The 27,046-nt window shown below is 35.9% G+C and overlaps 6 protein-coding genes, 1 non-coding gene and 1 pseudogene across 10 annotated transcripts; 5 read left to right on the top strand and 3 right to left on the bottom strand.

Moving 5' to 3' along the window:
• Positions 1–590: 590 nt before the first annotated feature.
• On the top strand, positions 591–664 carry TRNAR-UCG (transfer RNA arginine (anticodon UCG)). Its single transcript has one exon. It is a non-coding gene; the product is annotated as a tRNA-Arg (tRNA).
• A 1,458-nt stretch (positions 665–2,122) lies between these two features.
• Positions 2,123–5,668, top strand: LOC140832458 (UDP-glucuronic acid decarboxylase 1-like; annotated as a pseudogene).
• Positions 5,669–6,946: 1,278 nt separating this feature from the next.
• Positions 6,947–8,972, top strand: LOC140832460 (protein SODIUM POTASSIUM ROOT DEFECTIVE 2-like). The gene is made up of 3 exons (XM_073196496.1): positions 6,947–7,817; positions 7,988–8,063; positions 8,665–8,972. The coding sequence occupies exons 1-3, from the start codon at positions 7,263–7,265 to the stop codon at positions 8,805–8,807; spliced, it is 774 nt and encodes a 257-aa protein (XP_073052597.1). The 5' UTR covers positions 6,947–7,262; the 3' UTR covers positions 8,808–8,972.
• A 1,154-nt stretch (positions 8,973–10,126) lies between these two features.
• Positions 10,127–11,443, bottom strand: LOC140832457 (protein SLOW GREEN 1, chloroplastic-like). The gene has a single exon (XM_073196495.1). It carries the CDS (start codon positions 11,351–11,353, stop codon positions 10,283–10,285), a length of 1,071 nt encoding a protein of 356 aa, XP_073052596.1. The 5' UTR covers positions 11,354–11,443; the 3' UTR covers positions 10,127–10,282.
• A 280-nt stretch (positions 11,444–11,723) lies between these two features.
• On the bottom strand, positions 11,724–13,652 carry LOC140832456 (pentatricopeptide repeat-containing protein At5g42450, mitochondrial-like). The gene has a single exon (XM_073196494.1). It carries the CDS (start codon positions 13,507–13,509, stop codon positions 11,989–11,991), a length of 1,521 nt encoding a protein of 506 aa, XP_073052595.1. The 5' UTR covers positions 13,510–13,652; the 3' UTR covers positions 11,724–11,988.
• Positions 13,653–14,519: 867 nt separating this feature from the next.
• On the top strand, positions 14,520–16,841 carry LOC140832461 (uncharacterized). The gene is made up of 2 exons (XM_073196497.1): positions 14,520–15,207; positions 16,585–16,841. Exons 1-2 carry the CDS (start codon positions 14,567–14,569, stop codon positions 16,589–16,591), a joined length of 648 nt encoding a protein of 215 aa, XP_073052598.1. The 5' UTR covers positions 14,520–14,566; the 3' UTR covers positions 16,592–16,841.
• A 954-nt stretch (positions 16,842–17,795) lies between these two features.
• On the top strand, positions 17,796–20,376 carry LOC140832455 (uncharacterized). Of its 3 annotated transcripts, none has more exons than XM_073196492.1 (3): positions 17,796–18,412; positions 18,744–19,163; positions 19,841–20,376. In XM_073196492.1, the coding sequence occupies exons 2-3, from the start codon at positions 18,771–18,773 to the stop codon at positions 20,120–20,122; spliced, it is 675 nt and encodes a 224-aa protein (XP_073052593.1). In that variant the 5' UTR covers positions 17,796–18,412; positions 18,744–18,770; the 3' UTR covers positions 20,123–20,376. The 3 variants fall into 3 exon arrangements, with proteins under 3 accessions (XP_073052593.1, XP_073052594.1, XP_073052592.1); XM_073196493.1 differs by having other exon boundaries at positions 17,797–18,412; positions 18,872–19,193; XM_073196491.1 differs by having other exon boundaries at positions 17,798–18,412; positions 18,744–19,193.
• A 393-nt stretch (positions 20,377–20,769) lies between these two features.
• On the bottom strand, positions 20,770–25,753 carry LOC140832454 (arginine biosynthesis bifunctional protein ArgJ, chloroplastic). 2 transcript variants are annotated; one of them, XM_073196489.1, is made up of 17 exons: positions 25,495–25,753; positions 25,021–25,146; positions 24,777–24,900; positions 24,570–24,643; positions 24,193–24,237; positions 23,981–24,031; positions 23,839–23,907; positions 23,694–23,752; positions 23,365–23,434; positions 22,935–23,015; positions 22,770–22,856; positions 22,455–22,577; positions 22,070–22,132; positions 21,811–21,888; positions 21,576–21,721; positions 21,046–21,116; positions 20,770–20,958 (listed from the first exon to the last, which is right to left on the bottom strand). In XM_073196489.1, exons 1-17 carry the CDS (start codon positions 25,552–25,554, stop codon positions 20,876–20,878), a joined length of 1,410 nt encoding a protein of 469 aa, XP_073052590.1. In that variant the 5' UTR covers positions 25,555–25,753; the 3' UTR covers positions 20,770–20,875. The 2 variants fall into 2 exon arrangements, with proteins under 2 accessions (XP_073052590.1, XP_073052591.1); XM_073196490.1 differs by having other exon boundaries at positions 24,777–24,905; positions 25,495–25,517.
• Between the last annotated feature and the right edge of the window lie 1,293 nt (positions 25,754–27,046).

Below are 27,046 nucleotides of genomic sequence, written 5' to 3'. Positions count from 1 at the left end.
TAATTTCTATTCTAATAATAAATATTATTATTTATTGCAAAACAAATTTTAAAAATCTTAAGTACATTATAAGATGAAGATCACTATGGATTTGGGTGATGTGATTGGGGAATAGCTTTCTACTTTCTCGACAGTTGTCGTATTCTTTTCCCTCAATTTTTTTTCTCTAATTGCAAATTTATTGTGCTTTATTATTTTTGACTCTTGGTTTTCTTCTAATCTCTTTTACCCTTTTTATCGTGAATCTTTTTACTGATTCAATCTTATTGCAATTTTAATTTCTTTGAAATTCCTTTTCATTTTGTTTCAAGTTGCCTTTTTTTCTTATTTTTAATCATCTTCACATTATTGCTATTGTTAAGTGTTGGCGTAAATATAATTAATTATAAAAAAAAACAACTATATGAAAACACAATATGTACATCAATCATGTTTCCGTGGATGTTTTTTTTTAGAGTAAAAATTCCAACATGGAGTAATAAGCAAAGCCCACTTCGATTTTGTTATTGGTTCATTATCTTAGTCATTACGGGATATCCGAAAAGTAATAATATATAAATAGAATAGGTTGTACAATGATTTCGACTGAAGACCGCATAGCGCAGTGGATTAGCGCGTCTGACTTCGGATCAGAAGGTCGTGGGTTCGACTCCCACTGTGGTCGATTTTTGTTTTTTGTCTGACACCACCAATGGGCTTCATCTTCCTAGGCCCAATATGTATATCTAACTACCAGTGACAATTGTCAAGCAATGTCTATAGATATATCAAATTTTTACACAAAATATAATTTTAATTTTAATTTTAATAACTATTAAGTCTAAAATTATATTTTATTATATTTTGTTTTTAAATAAATAGAAATATTATACTAGTACTTTTGTGGGATACAAATTTATATGTTTAAATCTTTTAAGTTTTAACTTAATAGATAACTAGTAAATATTGACACGTGATATACACACATTTGCTCGTATATTAGTATAAAATATTTTTTCAATAAATTAATATTTATTGATATTGAAGTAACTTCGTTTTCACTGTGGTTATGCTTAGTTCTGTGATTAAAATAATGGTTTTACATGTTATCAAATATCGGATCACACTAATAATATGAAGTTATTTTATTTAAATTTTAATTTATTTAAAGACAACAATTTATTTTTATTTTTTTCCTAAAATCAGTTCAAATCTTGATAAATCTGGGTGGGAAGTTTTGAGTGCAGCGACAATTTTACGTTAATATGGTTCCATACTACGTTGTTTTTGTGATGCCAAATGTTCTAGAATAGAGCTGCAAAAAATGTACTTGTCTTCGTGGTTTCTTTCGAAAATGACGTTATTCCAATTTCCACCAGCCATCTGCAATATATTTAAATAATGTTAAAATATATGTGTAATTTGTTTTGCGCGAGATACTTTTATTTGAATAGTAATTTGTTTAACGAGTTTAAAGTAGTACTTCATTTGTAAAATGATGACACTGAGAAACCAAATTATTATTTTTTAAATGAAAGTAAACCAAATTATTATTTTTTAAAAAATTACTTTCATTAATAAGTGTAAAAAGATAGTACATATACAACTTCTCTCGGCATACCTAAGAAACAAAAATCATAAAGATATATATATATATATATATCCAAAACATCCTGCTAAAAGCCATATAAAACTGCAGTAGCACTAAGAATATGTCGAAAACATAAGATCTTAATTATTTTGATTATGCCTTCTACCTCCGGTTTCTCACTCTCAAATATAGCTATGTTCCTAGCATTCCACATATTATAGGCTGTTGCTGTCAGTGCCACACATCACATATTATTCAATGTCGAATTTCCTCGATAAGTACCTCTAAAAGCTCTTTGGACGACAGTTGAAGTACCCATTATTTTTTTCATTAGCATATGATATGTGTATAGAGTTGTCAAAACGAGTTAGACCGTCACCGTTATCGTCATACAAATTTTTTTTTTTGAATTTAACACAAAATTAATTAAATCAAGTTAGGTAAGAGTAGGTGATTTCACGACCAACCAAAATAAATCAAGTTAGCTGTCTCTTTAGGTTATAATTATAATAAATAAAGAAATTTAATGTAAAATTTATATAAAATGCTTTGACAAAACGATTCAGCTAGCGGACCAGCTCGTCACCCTGTGTCTAAGCCATCTCCCCACTGTCTGCTGTTGATAAATTATGTGAGTGAAGATCAGCAATTTCAGAGCAAATCCTTTCGGCCATGAAGCAATTGTACAAACAATCGAATGTTCGAAGAGATGAAGATGTACCCGTTTCCGATACTCCGCTATACTCTCCCAAAGCCTTGAAGCACCCTCGATCTCTCCCAAGATCCATCAATTACCTCCTCAAAGAACAGCGCCTTCTGTTCATCCTTGTTGGTATCTTAATCGGCTCCTCTTTCTTCATCTTGCAGCCCTCTCTTTCCCGTGTCTCTACCTCTTCTTCCGTGGATCCCCGCAACCACATTTCCTCCCGAAGCAGCGAATCCACGCTTGCTTCCTTACGATCCGAGGGAGTTAGGACAGAATTATGGGAATTGGGATAGCGGGAGTAATGGGTATCGTCCAAATGGGGTAGGGAGGGTGCCGGTTGGTATACAGGGGAAGAGAAAGAGGATTGTGGTCACTGGTGGGGCGGGATTCGTGGGTAGTCATTTGGTGGATAAGTTGATTGCTAGAGGGGATGATGTGATTGTGATAGATAACTTTTTTACTGGGAGGAAGCAGAATATTGTTCATTTGTTTGGGAATCCGAGGTTTGAGTTGATTAGGCATGATGTGGTTGAGCCCATTTTGCTGGAGGTGGATCAGATCTATCATTTGGCGTGCCCTGCGTCCCCAGTTCATTACAAGTATAATCCTGTCAAGACTATCATATCCTTATTCTCTGATGTTATGGCTATTTTGAGTGTAACAATATGTTGATGTTTGTGGGTAAGTGCGTGTGCTGGTGAATTTTTGGTAATATATGTTATTCCTGCGATTTGTCTTACAAAGAGGAAGTTTCTTCTGATTTGAAGGTTTGGTAGATTTAGATCATGATCACAGCAAGATGGAGTAGACGTGACTGTGTTTTTCTGTAAATATTCTTGTATAAATTTAATAAATATGAGTTCTCATACTTGCAACTATAATCATGTTTTAATTTTGGATATCCCGTAATTAAAATACTTAATCGGATGTGTGAATGCAAATGTATTTACTTTGTGTGCACATGACATTATAGCCTCAAGGGTCCCAGTTATGGTGAATTTTTTAGTCAGAAAGTTTGTTGTGTTTGCAAAATATGTTTTGATCTTTAAATTCAAGTGTCTTTCCCTATGGCATTTTGAGCTGTTTTTATAGGATTATGAATTGTTGTGATCCTTGACGGGTGCTTACAAGACAAATGTGATGGGTACCCTGAATATGTTGGGCCTTGCAAAAAGAATTGGTGCTAGGTTTCTTCTGACGAGTACAAGTGAGGTTTATGGTGATCCTCTTGAGCATCCGCAGAAGGAGACATATTGGGGACATGTGAATCCCATAGGCGAGTGCCAAATAAATGCTAACTTGTTTGTTTATTATAATAATACAGTTTCTTTGTGAAGGGTTATGACAGAATAATCTTAAATGATCAGGTGTAAGGAGTTGCTATGACGAAGGAAAACGAACGGCTGAAACCTTAACTATGGATTATCATCGCGGCGATGGTGTTGAGGTATTTAGCTTGGGCCGTTGTCTGACTCGTTGAATTATGAGCTTTACATTCCAACCATTTGGTTATCAGAATCACTGTGTAAGGTATTGGTGTCAATGGAATAGCTTTTGCACGTCAACTTATCCTTATGAATGATCGAGTAGTTGATATGACTGTAAAAATTGTGTGGTGCAAATGTATTTATAGTTTTTGTATTGTGTCTGCCTGTTTCGAACAACCTCAAAGGAGAAGAAATAACTTACACTTCTTGCACCTGGCTAGCTGAGTAGAGCAATTTTTGGATATGTCTGAAATTCTTGCTTATCAGATTGGCATGTGAAATGAGTACAATTTTTTTATCACACTGATGAGTATACCATCTCAAACAATGTGAGAAATTGAAGGCATCCATATAACCAACTGACCTTTATTGCATTTGAGTAGTTAATTGAAAGCTATGAATTTTTCTATATGTGTAGCAAGAGCATTTTCAGCCACCATGAGCATCATTGGAAGGAAACTTGCTCAAAAAGTATGAGTGGCATAGAGTCTCTAGTCTGAGTTCTTAAAGAATATTGACAGCAGTGATATCATTGTTTTTCTGTGTTTAAGGGTATTCAAATCTCATTGTCTAATTGTCATTCTCACTCGTATAGGTCCGCATTGCCCGTATTTTTAATACATATGGGCCTCGTATGTGTCTAGATGATGGTCGTGTTGTCAGCAACTTTGTTTCACAGGTTTGTCTTCCATGTTGTTTTCATAATTCAACAACAATACATCAATTTACTTGTTGAGCATTCATGTTCTTATGGCTGTAACTGAATCACGCAGGCCATACGGAAGCAACCAATGACAGTGTATGGTGATGGGAAACAAACCCGAAGCTTCCAATATGTATCAGACTTGGTATGTCGTCTTTTCATGTTTTCGTGTGTAATTTACACAAATACTGTGAAAAAATTTGGTTTCAGGAAGAGGAAAGCTGAATTCTTGGGAGCTTTATACCTTAATTGCATCATTGATACTGTCTATGAGACATCCTATGAGAGTCTGTCTTAAGAGCAGTGTCCTCATAAAATGAATTCCATGATTTCCATCTGACTGACATTGAACTTAATTTTTTATGCGAAGCTAGTGAAAGATAAATTTATTTGTCGAATAAAATACTATGATTGTTCAAGCTTGGTGTGTTATAAGATGTACAATAAAATAGGGTTTACGAGGATACTATATGCACTTTCGGATGTCAGGTTGATGGATTGGTGGCTTTGATGGAAGGCGAGCATTTGGGGCCATTCAACCTTGGCAACCCAGGAGAATTCACAATGTTAGAGCTTGCTGAGGTTTGGTCCAGATAATTAGTTTCACCTACGTATCACAAGTTTATGTCATATAACATGCCTTGAGTATGTTGATTTATTTTGGAAATATAACAGGTTGTGAAAGAAACCATTGATCCTAGTGCGACCATTGAATTTAGATCAAACACTGCCGATGATCCTCATAAGAGAAAACCAGACATTACTAAAGCCAAGGAACTTCTGAACTGGGAACCAAAGATTTCCTTGAGAGAAGGATTGCCTCGAATGGTCACCGATTTTCGAAATCGCATCCTGAATGAAGACGAAGGAAAGGGAAACAAATGAGAATACAACTGTATTACCGTGACCATGTTGTGTATATTGTTTGATTTATCATACGTACCCTTATTTTTCTTTTCTTTCTTTTTCTTTTCTTTTTCCGTATACACGGAAGTGCCAGCAATAGGCTAAGTTGTATCTGGCTACTAGTGGTTTTCAGTATTGAGAATCTACATTATTGGACTAGTCTTCGACAAGAATACGGGCGGTGCATCTGTATGTTGTGATGTAAAATGATTTTTGGTATCAACTGAATACATTGAACTGATACAGTTTCGAGTATAAATATTCAAATGGAGTTACATGCTTGAGATTTTACACGATATCGAGTATGCTATTGTTAGTTTTTTCCGTCGTGTTTCACAGTTTCAAGATCCTTGCAAGTTTTCACCCGTTGTATAATTCTTGAATCTTCCCTCTCATTGTATAATGTAATCACTGTAAGTTTTAGTTTCACAGTAAATTTTGCCACACTAAAAGACCAACGGATACTGGCATTTCACCCAATCTGGTTGGTGTGGAAGGCAGACAAAGAAATCATATCAGGGTGTGTGAAAATGAACTGTGAAACTGTGTGTTTCTTGGATTTATATAGTGAATTTATGGAGGGTCACATGATTTTATTCAGATTCATGGCATTATTTCCCCTAAACTGGGGGTTTGTGGGGACCCAATTCATAAATTTTGTTTCGGAATTTGGTGACTGCTTAGATAAAAATGGCCATTTCAAGTTTACTGAGAGTGACCTTGAAATTTCAATTCACCTCGTTCCACCACTCTTGTCAATTCCTATTTTGTCCATAGTTTACTATATCAATTTGAACCCCCTACAATAGAAAATATCAATTTACTTCGTATTGATGTCAAAAGCTTCTTGGCTTCATAGCCCCACCCCCCAATGTATAATGTATTGCCAAATTGCTTAAATTCAAAGACAAAAAAAAGCCTCCATTTGAGCATCCATACTTGCTAATTAGGAAGAAAAATTGAATCTCAGTCATCCAATTTTAGACGACCTGAAAATAAGCAAGAATCCAACAATAGCAAAGTGGAGCAAACCTGAATTTCAAACACACCACTGAATTTAAATATATCTCAAGAAACATCAGGGCTTCACAAAACTATGTGGAGTGAATTAGGAAGCAGAAAGTGGATAATTTAGCCGTTGCCCTTGTCTCATACATTGTCCAGTCAGTATAAGTTGCTATTTAATTCCTGGTACAGTTTTTACCTCTGAATGATGTCCTTGCCAGCTGTTCAAAATTAAATCTTACAGCAAGTGTGTGTTTATACATATATTTTTTAAAAAAAAAGTATTCAAGAAGATGCCCGCTGAGTATTTCAGGAATCCAATCCACGAGTGTCACCCATATTAATTTTTTCCACCTTAAAAATTACGCACTCCCACGCCAATTTACCAACTTATTTTTCGAAAAAAAAAGGTTTAACCTTTTCTCACCATGCAGATATGAGCGATGGCAATGCATATCATGTTGGCTGGTGTATTGCATTCATGTTCTTGTTAGATAATATTTGATGAATAAACGACGTTTCATTTATGAAAAGATAAGTTCGAATGTGTATTTAGCTTAAATAAAGCTCGCCAAAAAAATATATGTTCATACATACCAAGGTATTTTTTGTTAGGTAAAAGTCTGCATGGAGAAAAATTGAGAAGAAAACAAGTTTTCAGATTACTAAATGTCATAGAATATCTTGAGGTATAAAATTTGACTGGTAGGAAACAATAGAAGTGTGCTAGTTCTCCTCTCTCTTCCTCCTAAACCTTGGAACCTAAACAACTCCGAGTCTCATTACACCTAGAATCTCATCTCTAAAGAATCCCAAACTTTCTTTCTCTCATCCCCACAAAACTGATTTCTTAGACTATTTATCTCTTCATTCAACTCTTGGAAGATGAAGAAAATGGATATATTCTGCACATCACAAGTTTCGACGGCCATTTGCCTCAGCATGGAACAAAAACAACCAACGATATCACCTTCTCCATCTTCGTCTCTTTTACTCGGTCGATCCCTCGACCGACACAATCCAATCATTCGCGACTTGAGAAGGATCCCGAAATCTCTCCCTCCTTGCAGCATTTCTCAGCCACCTGTCTCGCCCAAGCCAATCAAGAATCAAATCAAGAAAAAGACTAAAAAAAACCCTCTAAAGGAAAGTTACGATCAAGCAGAGATCTTGAATGGTCTCACCACAAAAAGAACTGACGAAAAAGTCTCAAATGATGCTACTTGGAATGGTAATACTAAAGCTGCGGTTCCTGCGAGGAAGAGCTGGAACTGTACCAGACCCGGTGATTTTATCATCCCTCCCGGTTCTAGTAGGTATTTGTTGAGTGATATGGCTGTTCCCAGTGCTGATCCCGAACCAGGATTGAAACAGTTTCCAGCTGAAATTTCCAAGTCTGAAGCTTTGAAAACAGAGGAACCATCTTCATCACCAGAGCAGGTTTTCTTTTATATACATATAATATATCAGTTAATGTATTTTTGCTTAAAGTGTTCATCTTGATTCTTATCCATCACATGTTTTGGATTGTAGACTCTTGAGCAGCTTGTCGTATCACACAGAGCAATTTTTTTCCTAAAATATTATATTTTTATGGTCTTCTGTTGCAGGTGGTGGTTCTGAGAGTGTCACTGCATTGCAGAGGATGTGAGAAAAAAATGAGGAAACATATCTCTAAAATGGAAGGTGTGGACGCATATGGTTAATGCGAGTTCTCTTTTTGCCCCTTCGTTCACTTCTTTATGAGCAAATGTGTTACGGTCCGATGGTGTCATTTTTTAGTTTTGTGTGTGTAGTGGTGTGTGTGTAGGCCTAATTAGTAAGTCTAGCGACTGCTCCATTACAAATTGTGGTATTTGTAGAAGCTTTAGTTATGATCCATTGAAGCAAAGTGGATGGAGTGAAATTCTCCATTTTCTCCTACCCTTCTTCTGCTCTTCCCCTTGTTTCTTCCAGGTCGTGCTGTCACTGGTGTCGATTTCTCAAGAGATGGGAGATGTTAAATCTCATATGGGCCTCAGGTGTTGATAAATTTAGATATAAGATCTCTTTACGAAGTAATGGCGCCCAAGAAATTTTCTTATACACCAAACCATTGCAGCAAATGATCTTGTTACTCTTGACTCAAAAACCATGTCGTCTTACACACATAGGTGAAGGGATGGGAGGTTGTTTCTCGATTGAAGTTTAATAAATTTGCCACAACCATTTGATACCTGCAATTCCCCTCAGAAATTACTTCAAGAATTCTATAAACAACATCTTTGTAACTAGCTACATCTTGCAGGAGTCACATCTTTCGACATAGATTTTCCAGCAAAGAAGGTGACTGTAGTCGGGAACGTTACACCATTAGGCGTCCTATCCAGCATATCTAAGGTGAAAAATGCTCAACTCTGGCCTCCTACAATACCATCTTCGATTCCATAACTCTATTTGAGTGGCACAGAACTGAACAAAGGATATAAAGTAGCTGGTGAATGAATCAGAAACTTGGCGAATGACTTTGAGGGATATTATCTTGAAATCTAGATTTATGTAAATTCGCTATCAATCAAAGTATTGCTTTATTCGTGAATTGAGAGGTTTGAAATGTTCATTTATATTATATATCAAATTTTATTAAAGACATGTTAGTCATAAAGAATGATGCTCCGTACATAGCTTTTGTCCTCAGAGTAAAACATGTAAAAGGCCCAAAATACACAAGCAAGACGAGACAGCACATTAGCCATCAAAACCCAAAGTTTAGGACGAATATCTTGAATTGGATACTCGATTTGTAACAAACTATCTCTAATTCAAAAAAAAAAAAAAAACTAATCGCTGCCTACATCTCTATGGACAAACAGATATGAGGCCACCCCTCAGGAAACTTTATGTCTAAAGATAACTTCTGTAATTGTATCAATATACTATTACTTCCCCCTAGTCGAGTAACTCGTGTTAGTTACATTTTGATGACAAATTCAAAGACTGCATTCGAATTAGCTATGACTGAACTCCCAAAATTATTCATCTCATTCCACTGCATAACTCGTGTTAACATGCATTCGGGGTAAGGATAGAAGACACTCAAAAATAAAAAAGATAAATAATATATAATAGTGACAACCTTGCGGCGAGCACCACGTAATCCATAACTTTATTATCAGAAATATTGACAGCAGCACGAGAATTAAACCCTGACTAACGCTAAAGTTAAAATAGTTCGATATAATCAGCGTAGAACCCAATACTAGATAAGGGAAATAATTTATATTTTTAAAAAAAATACGATATTCCATTTTTATAAAAATATAATCAACAAATTCATTCCATCCCCTTGCCCAATATTATCCTGATACCCAAAGACATGTTTTCAAAGCATAACTACTGCCCATAATAACTATTAAACAACCCTCAATCAAAATGCCAACAAGGAAAGTATGCACTCATTCATCGTAGACTCAGCTTCTAAGCACTCAGAAATTTGTCAATGGCTTCATCTGCTCATTTTTTGTCCTCTATTCCATTATCCCAAAATTGATTTTCTAAGTCATGGGCAAATATGCAGTTCTCTCATACAACGGTAAATAAATCAAGATATACAAAATTATGAAGCTTGACATTTTGATGCTACATAAAGAGAATCTGAAATATGATCGAGCAACAATCAATTCAGACCAAACATCTAAGATGGAAACAAAACCAAATCACGTGGAGTTGGAAAGAAAGAATGTTCTTATTGAAAAACATTATTTGGATAATCGATTGAAGTTCTCGTTTCCTTCAATAATATATTCTCAGACATCATTTCATACATTACTAGTGATCATTGCCTTCATATCTGGAGAGTGGAGATAACTAACATGAAACCAAGAAAAAAAACACTACCACTACCACTACCACAACACCCATGTTCCTCAACTCCTAGCCATAGCTTTTTCATTCTCCAACTTCTGAGCAAAAACTTTGGTGGCAATCATATTATCATCAAAATAACTAGCGTACGGGTGCCCTTTTGGGACCAATCTACGATACTTCTCAAAGCTCTTCTCTGCTTCACTGTTCTTCCTCAAAAGAGTATAGATAATGCCCTGACATAAATAAGGCCTAAAATCCCTAGGCTCCTCCTTCACCAATTCTTGATAAGTTTTCAATGCGATTTCAAATCGCCCCTCAAGAACCCAAATTTGTGCAAGCAAAAGCTTAAAGTCTCTCATGTCAGTCTTTTTATTCTCCTTTTTACACAGCTTCATTGCATCCTCTACTTTCTTTTCAATGGTCTCCAACTCTTCACTCGAATGGCCCTGCGAGGCCACAGTCACTAGACCATGATATGCTTCCACGCTGAAAGGATCCTTTTTCAGAAGCTCGGTGAACCCGTTTTTTGCCGACTCTGTGTCGCCACTATATGCATATAAATGGGCTTTCAACATTGGCCATTCTTTCTCGTCGGGCTCGAGATCGATTAACTTTTCAAGAATTTCAATGCTCTCGGGGATCTTTTTGCTCTTTATCTTGATTTCCATCAAATCTTTGAGACCATTAATATCATACGGATTGGAGAGCAAATGTTCTTCAATCGATCTCTCTCTTTCTTCATCAGCAACTGCATCTTTCGTCGAGGATTCGACGGTCGAAGGGGGAAAAATCGGAGCACAAATGGCGGGTTTCGACACGAAATGGAATTGGGAAAAGAAGAGAAATGCGGCAGTGACTGTAGTGATGAGAGTGGCTTTGAGTGGGGCCAAAATTGAATTAATCAGAATCCCGGGGCTGGCGTTCTGAGGGATATCGGGATTTCTACATTTTGAATGTTGGAAAGCGGATTTGATAGAGGCGTGAAATAAGTGAGGAAGCCGTGGAGGGGGGTTTCTGAAGGAGAGGGAGGAGAATGGCGTGGTGGCAGATGAAGGACGTGGATGGATGGGAGTTATATGCGGTTGGTGACGGCGGGTGGCTTTAGTGGCAGTGAGAGTCAGAGTGGCCATCGTTGCGGTATAGAGCTCTAAACCCCTGTCGACGACGGAGGAGGAACTCTAATTATCTCCAATTTTGACTGAACTCGCTTTAGTGTTAAGAGAAAAAGCGGAATTATTTAATATATAAAAGCGCTATTTACTATTTTCTACCAGGCTTCGAGAATTTAGGCCCGATATTGAGCGAAGAGTGTGGGATACAAAAATGGGGTTCCATGAACAGAGGCTTTGTTTCAAAAAAAAATTTATTTAATAATAATAAAGAAGATCCCAACACATGATTTTTTAAATTTCTTGCAGAAAATACGGAATCGTCTCCTGAAACTCCAACTCTCTTGACCACATTAAGAGGAATCTACTTCAGATCAAATACATCGTGAAATGGAGACAACTTTTTCTTTTAAAACAAAACCTCCTGTAGGAAGGTCATTGCAGCAGAAAACGACACCACTTCAAGTCCCACTTTTATCGCGTAAGTCTCTCTTATAAAGATAGATAAACGAGTCCTCAGATTCAGCTTAGAGAAGCTCGAGCTTGGCTGGTGAACTCATAGAACAAGTTTGGCTTACAAACTCAAGTTTGAACATACTTCACGTCACCCTTAATCCTATTATACTGATTTGGTCAGAACGTGAGCCACTGATGCTTTAGGCTACTACTGAACTTTCATGCCAGTCCATTGCATGTTCAAGAAAAAACCCCAAACACATGTAAATCTCATCCGCACAGCGATGTCTCTTGTCTCCTGTAACAAAAACATGAATCTTGCTTCTAATATCCACCCAACTGCTTCCAGGAATCCTATTCAATCCCTTCTCCCTCATCTCATGCCTAATCTTCACTACACTACGCCATCTTCCAGCCGCCGAATGCGCATTAGATAGCATTACATACGAAGACACATCTCCAGGTTCCAACTCCAAAATCTTTCTGGCTGCAACTTCCCCCAATTCTAAATTTGAATGAATCTGGCAGCCTCCTAGCAACGCCTTCCAAAATCCTATTCCAGGATCAAAAGGCAAATCATGGATAAATATTTCAGCTTCCCGGAACCTCCCTGAACGGGACAGCAAGTCAATCATACACGCGTAATGCTCTGCTTTTATCAAACTTGGGTCATCTTTCGCCTCCTTGAAGTACTCGTATCCTTTGTCGACAAGGCCAACATGATCACAAGCCAGTAGTAAACAAAGAAGTGTAACACTATTTGGTTGAAAGCCCGTTAGCTTCATCTTCTTGAATATTTCTATTGCATCATTTCCTTGTCCGTTTTGCGCATAGCCACAAATCATAGCATTCCAAGAAACTACATTTTTTTCGAGAATTCTATTGAAGACCAACAAACTGTCCTCCATGCTTCCACATTTTGCATAGAAACTTATTAGAGAATTTGCAAGAAACAAGCTAAATTTACCCAAGAACTTCATAGCACAAGCATGAATACTTCTCCCCATGCCAAGTGACCCCATATTAGCTGCAGAAATCAGAGCACAAGGATACGTAAACTGAGTCGGCAACTCGCCTGCTCTTAGCATCTCGACAAAAAAATTCACAGCCTCCTCATTTTTGCCTGTTTGGCTGCATCCGCTGATCATTGTATTCCAAGAAACACCATTTCTTTCGGGCATGGACTGAAATATCTCCACAGCTTCATCGAATCTCCCTTGTTTGATGTACCCACGAATCAATGTCGTGTATGAAACGACATTAGGCCTATGGGTATCCACAAAAGCTCTGTGATCATCCTCAATGCAGCCGAACTTCACATAAAGATCCAGAATCGCGCTCCCCACGTAGATATTAGAGTTAAGGCCAACTTTTATGGAGAAACCTTGAATCTGCTTGCCCAAATGGAGGTCTTTTAGAAGAACAGATGAATGAATTAGCGCGCCAAAAGTGTGTTCGTCGGGTCTGATATTTACATGGAGGATTTTTGAGAACCAAATAAAGGCATCTTTATGGAAGTTTTGCTTCACCAAGTGGCGAATCACTGCTGTTTCTGAGACCACGTCACGTTTGTGCATTTCATCAAGCACGTGGCGAGCGTCTGGATTTGGATCGAGAGACTCATACTGTCGATTTATAAATTCGCCAGCTCCAGGGAAGAATTTCCTTTGATATTTGTCGACGGTGAGGGGATGATGGCGGCTGCATGCGGCGAGTTTCATGATTTCATCTGCAGACAAAACAGTTATCGCGTTGACATTTTGCTGAAAATTGGATCATTTCTGAATATAGAAAGGCGATAGATTCTTTGAATTTGAAATGTTCCTCTACTTTTTGGGTCGCGTCTCAGTTGACAAAAAATAAAATAAATGACATTATTTGAATCAGCAATTAGGTATTAAATTTTAAAAATTGACGCGATACTTGATAAAATGATGTTGATAAATGGGAATACAACAAAATAATAATAATTTTGATTTTTGTAATATTTATATTTTGAATTTTTTATTTGACAAAAAAAATTAGTGGAAACATTTAAATGTATAAATGAAGTTATGAATGTTTCCTTTGAATTGGTTCGAGTAGAATCTCTTCCGTAGGAGTATGTCTTTTTTGAGACGATCTCACGAATATTTATCTGTGACACGAGTCAACTCTACTGATATTCACAATATCAAAAAAAACCTTTAGTTCATTTGGAAGATACAGACAATGAACAATTTTTCTAATGTATCATTTTTGGGACAGGTATAGGATGAAGCCCTCAAAGCTAAAATTTGAGGCCCATTTAACCAAAATTTCAAGCCCACCGACTATTGGTAATTTGTTCAAGATCTGAGAATTCTTCCCAAAATTATCACAATTTTAGGTTTTGAAATAGAAATGACGTGATATTTTTAAGAAGAAAAAAATTCACATCTAAAGTTCTACCAATCTATTATTTATCTTAAAAATTATTCTGTCATTTTATGCAAAATATTAAGATACATTAAATTTGTTAAAAAATAAAAGTTACATAATAAAAATAAAAATTCTCCGTAATACAATAAAAAATAAGAAAAAAATATACAGGTTATACCATTAAAAATGTAAATTCATAGTTAACATGATTAAAATAGGAAAAATGAAAAGTATAAAACAAAAATATAATATTTCCATAAAAGAATGGAGAGAAAAAGAAATATTTGACCTATAAATGTAATTTGGTACATGTATACAAAAGAGTGATATATCTCAGGCGGTCAAAACCCTCTCAAAACCCCCAATTCCGATTCAACCATGAATGGCAGCAATCCCTCTGCTACCCCCAATTTCGACAACCTCCTCATCCAATCCCTAATGGGCCGCCTTCATACTCGTGCTCCTCCCTTCCACGCGCCGCCTTTCTCAGCTGATAAATCCCTCGAAGACCTCTTCTCCGACATGCTCCTCAACGTTTCGGATTTTGAATCAGACTCCGATAATACCGATAATCCATCCTCTTGCTCGAAAACCCAGCTCGCGAAAGAGGAAGCTAAGCTCGAGAAGGAAATCATTCGCACCATTCTTAGCGGTGAGATTGAAAAGTTGAATCCCAATTCTGGTCAGGCTGTGGCGATCGGTGGACATCATATTTGCGTGGGTTTCCATGAGGAAACTGGGTCTGATTACAGAGTTTGGGAGTGGCACGGGCATATTATGTTGTTTGATGAGGAGAATGGGTACACGCCTGAGTATATTTACGGTAATTACTTTGAAAAGGTTGTTGCAGGGAAGATGAACGTGAAGAAGAATAAGGTAAGTGATGATGTGGATAAGAACGAAAAGGAGGCGGAGGAGAAGGTGGGGAATATGGGATTGAAGGAGCTGATTGACTCTGTAGAATTGGGCTCTAGTCGGATTCTGCATCGAAATTTGAATGCTAGCTCCGGATCACCAAGGTTTGTATGTATATGCTAGTTTAAGATACCTCTTGTTTTTGTGTATTTGAATGTTGAAATTCAGATTGCTTCAAGTTAATGGATGCTGTGGGACGGTTTGCGGAATTGTTATTATATTATTATTTACAAGCTGCTGTGCACACTATTTTTAACAAGTTGCTATGCAAACACCAAAGAATTCATGACAGCCTATACATATCTTTGTTACCCTTCAATTTCAGTAATTCTTACATTTAGTTTTTGACACCAAGAAAATAGTGACACCATTACGACTTTAGTAGTTTTCCCATGAATTCTGAGTTCTGTGATAGTTGTTGCTCTTTGTCCTAGTGAATTTAAGAACAACCTTGAGCCTTCACTATTTTTTTGAGAACACTAAATTTGGTGGTACAAATTTATACACCAAAATTCGCTTTTGTATGTTCCGCTTGCTAAGTGCGTAATTAAAAAACTGTGGTGAGTTGGTAAAGTTTTTAAATTCAATGTCTCTTTTTTTGTTCAATTTGTTTTCTCTGGTAGCTGTTTTAAAATTTTCAGGGACTTGCTCTTGTTGGTCTTCAAGGATCATGTTGTTTTGTGTATTTGATGTGTATCATATGATTTATGCTGGTAAAATGGAGCTTGATAAAATTTGAAGTTATCCCTTCGCATAAGTTAATGCTTAGATGCTGTGAGAGAAGCATGTGTACCTTTCACAGGAAACTGTGATTAGAAAACAATGAGGTCGAAGTTCTATATATTAAAGACGTATGGTTTCTTTTTGAATTTATAAACCTTTGGAATTAGGATCAACTTGCTAGTTTGCCCCTTTTGCCACAGAACACTCGCAAGAGGAGAGAATGAAAGGAGTAAAACTGTAGTAGAATAGGCATTCTTTCCCGATTATTTAGGACCTTCAAAATATCGAAGGTCAAGAATAATGATAAACTGTTTCAAAACATTTTTGCTAACTTGAGTCTGATAGTCATTCTAAATAAAAGCATGCTATGCATGTGTTGATATTAGTTTCATTGCGAGTCCCTTTGAATGTTTCTTGATATTAGGATGCCTATTCTTTTTTATATAATTTGTTTGCCATTAGTGATGGCAAAATCTATATTAGTATCCATGCTCATATGCGTACATTGTACTTTAATATTGCCTGTGTTGGTGATGCTTCTTCAAACGATTTACTTCTTGTTAATTTGTAAGAAGGCGAAAAAAATTCGCAAAACAAAACCAGAAAAAAGAAAGAAGATAGAACTTGACACTTTTCCAAAATCGTACTACTGTGTTAAATATCATATATAACGCGATGTAAACTCCTATTTCAAGTTATATAGTAGAAATCACGCAACTAGGACCATTGAAGGATGTACTTTTCATTTTTTTGAACAGGTTCTAGCTGGAAGGTCTCACATAAGCTCAAGGATCTGTTTCGGGATAACAATGAAGGCACAACTCATTTCCTTTGGTACCAATTCGGTCACAGTGATGAAAATTGAGTGCTTAATCTTCGTTGAATTATTCTGCCCAATATTCAAAGACCTTGGTCTGTTACCCTTGTCTTTTTTCCTCCCTTGGTTACTGTATAAAAAGATGATCATACTTCTACCTTTTCTGAATTTATATCAAATGTGGCGTGTTTCTCTGCATTGGTTCAGCTATTACATGCTTGAAATGTTTGTTAAACACGAAATGCTTGGTGTAAATCTTGTTTCACTCAACCTTATTTCTAAATTCATGCTCGATCTTCTATAATAGGATTGTAACTTTAAACGCATTGTTTAATATTAAATATATGATTCCAAAGTTCAGCAACACCCAATTTTGTTTTAAATTACAGTTTAGTGATAGGATATTGTCTTTAAAAAAAAATGTCTAATTGCTTCGAAAAGATTAACTGCATAATTCTCCACTCCAAGATCACCATTGAGGCATATGTTCCTAATTAAATTAGGGACTTGAATCCCAATAAAGGTGCACTTTGGCTAAACTGTTGGCCCTCTTTTTTCCAATGAAATATTGTTTTGACAAAAACTTGTATGAGACGGTCTCACGGGTCGAATTTGTGAGACGGATCTCTTATTTGGGTTATCCATGAAAAAGTATAATTTTTTATGCTAAGAGTGTTATTTTTTATTGTGAATATGGGTAGGGTTGACCCGTCTCACAGATTAGTATCCGTGAGACGGTCTCACATGAGACCTACTCTATTGCTTTCAGCTCTCAGAAAAAAATCCATTTGTTGTACTTTAATATAAGATATTTTTAAAAAACAAATTAAAAGGAGCCTCGTGTGTAATAAAACCACTCAAATTAACAAAAAATTGAGAGGAATCAAAGCATAGTTCCTCCTCACACTAAATCTTCAAAGTATATGTTATATTTTATATAATTACTTTGGAGATATTTCCCCGAAAATACTCATAATCTGAAATTTGTTATTTTCCAATTATTCCCAGAATCAATAGATTTTACAAATGATGATTTAATGTTGTAATAATAAAATAGAAGCTAGAGTCTAGACCGTGAGATAGGTTAAAAATGTAATTTCATAAAAAAAAAATTTGATTGGATAAAATATTTACGTATATAAGTTGTTGACCGAAAGATAATATTTATTGTTGAAGCCTTCTTGTATTGGATATGCTATGTAATGGAACCCGGCGATTCCTAGGGTTTTGCGGCGATCTTCTAATGATTCACGATTTAAATCCAGATCCTGTTGGAGTTTTTGCTGCAAGAAATCCCAAAGAATTTGGTCGCTCGTTTGATTCTTTTGTGGAAGATTAAATCCAATAAAGAAATAGGGGATTGGGAAGTTGAAGAGCATCGAACAATGCATTCGGTGCCTTGTAGAGATCTGATTCTTCCCACGCGCTCTCACTTGACGTCCTTCTATGGAGGCTCGTTTTCTCATCGTCTGAAACATCTTGAAAAAGGTGATCGGCGTGGTAATATTAGTAGTTAACCTTCTGCGAACATTTTATTTGTTTAGAGATCGGTTACTTCTTTTACTTCGAGGGCTTTTTGCTACCTTCTTCTTATCTGTTTACCCGATTTTCGTATCGGATATTGTACTGATAAATCTTGGTTGTGAGATAACTCTGATTGGAATTCAACTTCTGGATCTTCCCCTTCTCTGTTAATTGGATCTCGTTTAAATACCGCGGTTGAGCTGTAGAGGTGAAGAATTATCCCAGAATATCCAGATAGAAATAAGGTACTTTCTTGGCATATTTGCAGAGATGTATTATTTTTTTCTTTATTGCTTCAAGATTATATTTCGTGGTGAAATGGTTCTCTTAAAGAAGGGAATAAGATAAGTTGACCATGGGCTTACCTTAGGTTATCAAATGAATGTGTGGGTTTTCTTGATGGAAATATATGTATTTCCGGTACTTCCAAATGGTGTATTATGTTTCAATTCCGCCTTTTGTGTAAATTTTGAATCAATGATTTTTACACAGCTGAAGGTCAAAAGGAATTATTGTGCTTGGTTTTGGATGTAATACTGTTCCAAATCTCCTCAATTCGAGTCTAACTTTTTACAGGTCATCCCTGTAGTTAGAACATCTTAGATGGAAGTGTGGGTCCCTTGTAATACTCCAACCTCTCAGAATATAAGCGGCAACAGTGGATTTTCATTGGATCCACACAATTTTACTATTTGCAATGCAAGGGACAATACTATGAATGAACTGAAGACGTGTTTTACTGAATTTCTGAACATTCAAGATGACCAAAAATCAATGAGTGGCTACTGCCTGTCTTCCGATAGAAATGCTATAGGTAATGTTGTGAAGAAGGAGGTTGGACCTGAAAACTCTAACAAGAGTACATCAAGCAGTTTAGCTTCTGAAAAATTATTTAACGAGTATGCCACATTTACACCTCCTGGAGAGCTTAAAGTAGAGAAATTGTTTGGAGGGAAAGAAATGCAGGAAACGGACATTACGGCTGAGCTCCCTGAAGTAAATAGTTCTCTTAAGCAGTCCTTGCCTGTAAGTTTTCATTTGTTCTCTTGAGAGTGGTATTGTAAGAATCATTTTGGTTGGGCAATGTGTAGTTTTCTATTTTCAACTGTCTTTAGGGTATGATACTGTTTGTTGATCTCTTTAGTTCATGCGAGGTAGGTTTCTATCCCATGTATTCAGCTTCCATGTGGTATGTCTTTAATCGTATGCTCAACTGTGTATCCATGGTTCAGATTTTGCAGCCCTCTCAGGTTAAGGATGAATAAATATGCCTTCGAAGATTCTGACAGATAACACAATTGCATGCCATTCAGCTTTATATGTCTTACCAATAATTTGATGTCATATTTAATTTTTGTCTGGATTTCCAAATTATACTATTTTGTTTTTGGTGATTTGTTCTCACCAGAACAAGCTTCGTGGATCATTCAGGCGAGTAAAGGTTTTGCCCAGCTTCTTTAGTTTGTCGAACTTTTAATTTATTTTACACACTATTACTGCTGTTTTGTTGTTACTTTTCATGGTTGGCCCCATTTAGATATTGAAATAGCTTTGGTTTTTGAATTGATTATGTCCCAGACATATGGGTATGTAAGGCTTCATCTCTTAGAAGTTACTGTTAACAACTGTTATATTTTGTTTCCTAAATCCTAACCGAAGGTCTCCTCTTTCAGACTCCTGTGAAGCTTGTATCCGCCATGAAAGGTAACCGTGAAAAGCAGGGAATACCAACTAAGAAGCTTTCTGTGACATGGGATTCTGACGTCTATGATCCAGTTCCAGCATCGGTTTCACACTTTCCTTCTTACAATAATCAACATTGCCGCAGTAACGGCAAGAAGTACGGAAAGAACAAGCAAAAGGGTGGTTCCAAATCTTTGCGAGGAAGCAAGGGAAAAGACAAGAAGCAAGGCCAAAAAAACAGTGGGAATGCCCACAAGTTCAAGCCTTCGTAGTTGAGAGTGAACAAACCCATTTGGTGTCGTTTTTTCTGGAGAAATCTGCCCCTGATTCGTGTCTACTACATGATTGCCTCTCTACGCTTAGTTCACTTTTGTTTTCATCTCGCCCATTGTGTATAAATAATGGGAGGGTGGGATCTTGTAAGTTTTTGTGAAACATGCAAGATTGGTAAAATTTGTAACTTCCTGTATCAGGAGATTTTGGCACAATGTGTTTGAATCGATTACTTTGCGGTTACTACTGCTAATTGATGGCTCATGCTTTGTGCAAATAGGCTGTCCGACGTTATAGACCATTGACTAAATGTTGTGTCTGGTGATATTGCTGATAAATTTTAGATTGGCTTCTCTCCAGGAAAGGAACAAGTGAAGTTAGATTGGCCTTTCGTTTACTTTCTCATTTTCATTTTTTAGCATCATCTTTTGGGAAGTGTTCTAATTTTTGGGCGGAAGTAAAAATAAGGCATATTTATAATTTTTTTACAATTTATATTTATACTTTAATACATCCAAGATTCAATATGAAGAGCAAGCGAAGATAGGTTAGCTTTTCATTCACTCTCTTTTTGCGCATAATCTTTGAATTTTTTAAATGTTTTTTATGTGCTATGGGAAGAGGAAAAAACATATCAAGATTTTGGGAATTTTAACTTTAAGATTATTTTATGTAGATGCATATAAAATCATTTAAAACACATGAAGAGTTTCAGCTAATTCACTTGCGAAAAAAGTTTTTAAACAAATTAGCTACGTTGTGTACTCTGCATTAATTTTCACATAATCATAGCTCAAGTCACAGCCCCAAGCCAACCCACTTCCTGGACCATCACCTGTCGAAATACATATGTATGTTCACAGTTGACCATATGAATATTCAAAAAGACACTCATGGTTTCTAACATATTTCTGAAACTCACCAATAGATATCTGAATTAGAACGGTCCCGTGTTTCTCACCCGCCGTCCTAAGATAATTACTAGCCGCAGTCCTGCAAATTAGCAAAGGATTGATGTTTGGAGATGTTTCTGTTCAAATTGATTTTATCAGAAAAATTAAGCAGCTTGCCCGTCCATCTAAAGAAAAACTATTCAGGTTTAACTATTTAAGATTATTAACATAAACTATTTTGAATCTTTCACTATTCAATTGGGAAGGGAAATAAAAAAGAAATGGTTTGTATAAGTCAATTGTTCCTCATATCTCAAGAACTTGGAGGAGAGCTTACAGTTTTGCTTCAAGTTCCAATTTTTCAATTTATAGAAATGTGGACGAACCATCAATTCTCGGTTTTTCAAAACCACAAAATGGTTACTGATTTTGGTTCAGGTAATCTTGTTTCATATGGAAATAGAAAACATGTTCCGAATTGAATCATAGTCAGATCCAACTAGACCTCTTGCCTGGTCGAATTCAATGTCCAGATCAGTGTTTGAAGTGATTAGCATACCTGTCAAATGGCAGCGGCTGGCCATTATCCATTAACAAAATATTCCCAAGAGATATTTGGAGTTTGTTTAGATCAAAAGGAACTCCTGCGTAACCAGCAGCACAAGCGATTCGACCCCAGTTTGGATCTCTCCCATATACCGCAGCCTATACATCACAGAGCAAAATATAGGCCCAGAAGAAAGATATAGCTACTACTATGCTTGAAACATTTGACATATCGTACTGAATCATGCCTTGGTTAATGAAGAAGATGCCACTGATCGTGCAACCTTAGCTGCTTCCGCTTCACTGTAGGCTCCATTTACTTTGACCTGCATACAGAATCAAGTCAAATCCACCGTTTTGCAATCATGCTCTGGTGCTGTCGGTCGAACCAACACCCACTTTTATTTGTAGAACTCGCAGCACGTTCAACATGTAAGTAGAGCAATACATATATTTGGATTGTTATGGTTGTAAAATGTCAAAAATTCTGTTGCCAGAGGTGCACACCTCAATCAAGCATGTCGCTCCTTCACCATCCCAAGCTATTGATTTTGCAAGGCCTTGCATCACCTACCAAAGAAGTCAAAATTAGTACATGACATTAGTCCATGAAATTTAGTGTTACCAAGTTATTCCATGTTACACATGCGGTCTATGAAATTTAATTGTTACCAAGTTATTCTACGCTAACATGCCGTCTATGAAATTTAATTGTTGCAAGTTATTCCACGTTAGGCATGCCTTTACTTTCACAAGCTCGCAGTATCACCAAATACAGGTCTTTTGATACATAATAAATACTGTTAAACAAAAGATCATGGTAGAAACATTACAGACCAATCTCATTGCGTATGATTTATTAATTGAAACTGCTTAAATCAATTAAACTTACAGCATCAAGACATGCTTGCAGATGCTGTGACTCAGGACTTTGTAAAGAAGAAATATTGTTTGCTCCCGAAAGACCGCTAGCCAAAGCAATGACACAATCATTAGTACTAGTGTCTCCATCTACCTGCCAAATAAACATCCCAGAATGATGATAGAGGGCAGTGGAAAGGGCAACATCGACAATGGATGCACACAGACACAACTAACACAGGTACTCAAGAGAAGCACGGTTATCATCCATAAAAAGTTTAGCAACAAATGCTCATAATTTATATCATTAGATATATGTAAATAACACCAGGACGATGATACTTACAGTTATTTGATTAAAACTACGGTTCACAGCAACAAGTACCATCTTTCGCCAAACATCGCTTGTGACCAAAGCATCAGTGGTAATGACCTGAAAAGTTAGAATCACGGGTATTGGATAATTGATGCTGATTTCTTGGATAACGTCAAAATAATATTAGCAACCTACACCAAGCATTGTTGCCATGTTTGGGTGGATCATCCCGGAGCCCTTGGCCATACCGCCTACTCTTACACAGTTTCCTCCGATCTAAATGCAGTAAACTTACCAATTAGAAGCATGAAAAACTTTTGTCATAGGGAGAGGAGAACAACTCTTCAGTCATTGAAGGAAATTACATTAGCTATAAAGATAGTTGTATTCAGTTCCTAACATACAAGCAAAGTCCAGTTAGTAATAAAATGAAGCGATAGAAAGAAGTGACTTCCAATGTTAGTCTTGAACTGGAATTAGGAGATAGTAAATGAGAAACAAAAAGAAATGAATGTCATCCTTGATCTGGAGATTAGTTCAGTACAGAAATAAATGTTGGATAAGCGAATACAATTGAAATTGTTATCTAAATATGCACTTGCATGGACAAAAAGAAGGCACACACCTTAGATTCAATTGCGACACTTTTGCTCACAAGATCAGTTGTAGTTATTGCTACAGCAGCTGAGTCTGCCCTATTTATCCAATAACAATATTTACTATTATAAATCTAGAAAGGATCAATATAGAGAAAGTAATAAGATAAAATACAAGAAATGAAATGGTGTGGATTCTATGATAAGTTTGAGAGAAAAGATAAATAGAGAGAAGTTTGGTCGACAATAGCAGTCAGCTTAACATCCGCGTAAAAAAATAAACGCGCAAAATACAACTTCTCGATAAAAAGAGATAAATTATAGGATGAGAAGGTGGTGCATTCAATCAGAAGAATACCCCTGAACAGAAGATGAAAGGTGATTAACTAAATTTGGAAGAGCCTTGAGAAGAGCTTCCTACATGTGGCAAAAACAGTGTTATTTATGTTACTCATGTTCCAAATGTTCAGTTGAACAAGACCATGTTGATGACCAAGAATCACCTTCTTGATTCTTTGACCAATTACGCCAGTAGATTCAATTAAAACTTGGAAAGGATTCAAATGCAGCAACTGCAGTTAATAGGAAGTTAGGTACAAAAAATGTTTGGTTCCTCTAACTGGAAATAACTCTAAAAATTCATACCTCGGAAAGGGCATGAGAGCAATCTAGAACATCCTGGTAACCAGCATCCCCCTACATAAAAAGTAAGGTATCTTAGCTCCATCGCATAAAAGTTTCTTTGAACATGACAATACTAGCTAGCAAGAAATATAAGTATAATGATAAAAGCATGCACAGAAAAAATGATATTCCATGTCCACTTTCAGATGATAACCAGCCAAAATAAAACTTACCGTAGCTGCATTTGCCTGACCAGCATTTATTAGTATTGCACGAGCCTGGAAGTAGAATAGAGACATCCATCAAGTGAAGTGTTGGGAATAACATGGAAGAAATTAATTTCTGGATAGACAAAATAAATCGGCAATTGGAGCAAATAGCTCTAACGTTTCCAAGAGTTCACATACTCTCAAATTTATGCACATAACCATTTCTTTCTATTCCTTCCACTTGAATTCAAGAGATTAGTAGTCACGCAGTTTTTCACATCATTTCAGCAGTCTAACATTATCTGATGCAAATGGTACTTAAAGTTTTCCATGCCTGCTGAACTAAACTCACTTTTGAGCCGATCGCATGACAAGGATAAAAAATTGTGTCCCTAACATACCGTTGGGGAGTCATCTAATGCTTTTTTACAGTATAGTACAGGTGCAGCTGCAACCACGTTAGTGGTGAACGCCCCTAGAAAACAAAACGTTTGTCAAAAGCATGACACAAAAAATCTCTGACAATGATCCCTGTGCATGTGCATTTTTCGCACACACAACTTTGATTGGAATAATGCAAGTTAATTTCTCTAACAAAGGAAACCAACCTGCCGATATGGCATCTGTATCACAAGTGATCAATGCAAGATCAGGCTTTTCTCCAACTGCTCGTAATCCACCATACATTCCAGCAGCTTTGAAACCTTTTGCAGCTGCAACTCCTCCTGGAATCTATACTTAAATACCATAAATGTTGAAAAAAATAAGTAAGTAATGCTTAAAATTCCAAGTGCTGTGAGATCATGTTTAATTAAATAGACCAGAGACGAATTTCAATATGTTAATGACAACCTGTTGCCAGGGCCCTTCAGGCAACAAAATCGGTGCTGCAGGTATGTAGCTTGACACATCCTTTGCCATAGATGAAGCAGCAAACACTCTAAAACTCATTCTCAAATGGCCTGACATGCAAAATACCTGCACAACACGATTTCTTCAATTGCAAATCAACAAAATGGCGCGTTTAATAATGAAATCCAACAGCCCCTAAAAGCTCAGGCTCAGACCCAGATACTATCCGACATTAACTCCATCCAAATGAGCTAATCCTAATTTAACACAACGTTAGAACTTACACCGCCATAAATCCACACAACTTATACTCCCAGAGTAAATTACAAAAAAAATTGTTTCAGCATTAAGCTGGTAACCTTTCGAAATTGGTTCATGGGTCAGAAAGTATCCTTTAACGTTCAGTAAAGTTAATCACTGGCAGAAAACCAACTAAAAACACTACATTCTAAAAAAATAAAATAAAGATCAAACCTTTGGTTCATTGTGTGCTGAGGATCTGATGCAGACATGTTGAGGAATATACGAAGCCATTGTTGACGCGGATCAACTAAAATGGGGGTATAACTTTTATTAATAAACTAACTGAAATAATTGTTCCAGAAATTATTTAAGTTGCAGTTAGGATTTGTGAAGGAAATTTTAGGGTTTAAGCTCTTTTCGGCCACAACCCACCAGCACAAGGGCTGCACCACGAGCATTGTACAGTGTGTTGTGAATCTTGTACGGAATTTTGCAAGTCAAATTCACGAATCTACGGTAAATTTTAAATTTTACCGTATCCCGTATTTCTATTACTTCATCATATCATACGGGCTTTCTATTTGGGCCCAGAATGAATCAACAGTAACAAAATTTACATTAATTTTAAAAAAACAATATATATATATATATATGTGTATACTTTCTTATAAACTTTTGTGTCTAGAATATGAAATGAGCATAAATGAATTAAAAATCATAATTTAAATATTAAAATGTAATAACTTCTGTTATGATTTATGTGTACTAAATTAGCTATATAATTTTAATATTTTTCAATAATTAAAAAGAAAAAGTATTTTATACATTTGTATTTTTAAAAACACACAAATACAACAAGAGACCACATGATAGCATAAAATGAATATCCTTTTCTGATTATTAATTGTATGTATCAAATTTTAAATTTATAGCATTATTATGAATTTGGCATGCACGTGATATGTTATGAGTAGGACTCTTATGAGAAGATCTCGCGTCTTTATATATGTAAGACGAGTTGGTATTACTCAGAGTTGCAATGAAAAATAATATTTTCGACATAGAAATAATATTTTTTAAAAAATTGAATCAGGTCGGTGATCCATCTCAAATAATTGACATATGATACTTTCTCCTATGAATTTGTGATGTATTATTTACACATAACGTGATCAACACTTTCTAAAACTAATTTATTATAACCTTAATTAGCGTCAAATACCACATGACATGTGTGCATCAAAATCTATGCAGCGACCAACAATAATAAAACACTTTTAGTTTTTTAATTATATACGAAAATTTATGTGAGATCGTCTCATAAATAAATTTTGTACAATGAATCTCTTACCCGACTCAATGCATAGAAATATATAATTTTTTTCAAAAATATTATTTTTCATTATAAATATACATTGGAATTTGGATCATGTCTAGCCTTAATTATATTAATAATGTCACACACAATCCATGCATGTGAATTTATTATTATATAAAATAATGTATAGTATCTTTTAATATCAAATTATATCAATGTTAAAAGGAAAAGTTATTAAAAATAATAGATTTAAAACATTGTTTAACATGTGAGATAAGATGATAAAAGTATATACGATGTAAAGATGAATAAAATAGTTTATAACTCAAATATCTAGTAGGATTTGAGTCTGAAACAAAAAAGACATCAAGAAAGTATACGCTAATAAGACGTGAGGATTACCAAATATACAAAATGCATAAATACATTAGGTAATTTGATAAACCCAATCATTCGTATTATGGA

This window comes from Primulina eburnea, chromosome 5, assembly GCF_022965805.1.
Source record: "Primulina eburnea isolate SZY01 chromosome 5, ASM2296580v1, whole genome shotgun sequence".
Taxonomy (NCBI): domain Eukaryota; kingdom Viridiplantae; phylum Streptophyta; class Magnoliopsida; order Lamiales; family Gesneriaceae; genus Primulina; species Primulina eburnea.
This window is presented reverse-complemented; position numbering and strand designations above follow the sequence as displayed.

Coding starts and splice junctions, on each gene's coding strand:
- LOC140832460 (XM_073196496.1), top strand. CDS start 7,263: ATGAAGAAAATGGATATATTCTGCACATCACAAGTTTCGACGGCCATT. Junction 7,818..7,987: donor CATCTTCATCACCAGAGCAG/GTTTTCTTTTAT, acceptor CTTCTGTTGCAG/GTGGTGGTTCTGAGAGTGTC. Junction 8,064..8,664: donor ACATATCTCTAAAATGGAAG/GTGTGGACGCAT, acceptor TACATCTTGCAG/GAGTCACATCTTTCGACATA.
- LOC140832455 (XM_073196491.1), top strand. CDS start 18,771: ATGGAAGTGTGGGTCCCTTGTAATACTCCAACCTCTCAGAATATAAGC. Junction 19,194..19,840: donor CTCTTAAGCAGTCCTTGCCT/GTAAGTTTTCAT, acceptor CTCCTCTTTCAG/ACTCCTGTGAAGCTTGTATC.
- LOC140832456 (XM_073196494.1), bottom strand. CDS start 13,509: ATGAAACTCGCCGCATGCAGCCGCCATCATCCCCTCACCGTCGACAAA.
- LOC140832457 (XM_073196495.1), bottom strand. CDS start 11,353: ATGGCCACTCTGACTCTCACTGCCACTAAAGCCACCCGCCGTCACCAA.
- LOC140832461 (XM_073196497.1), top strand. CDS start 14,567: ATGAATGGCAGCAATCCCTCTGCTACCCCCAATTTCGACAACCTCCTC.
- LOC140832454 (XM_073196489.1), bottom strand. CDS start 25,554: ATGGCTTCGTATATTCCTCAACATGTCTGCATCAGATCCTCAGCACAC. Junction 23,016..23,364: donor GTGTCGCAATTGAATCTAAG/GTGTGTGCCTTC, acceptor TACTGCATTTAG/ATCGGAGGAAACTGTGTAAG. Junction 21,889..22,069: donor GAGCGACATGCTTGATTGAG/GTGTGCACCTCT, acceptor TTCTGTATGCAG/GTCAAAGTAAATGGAGCCTA.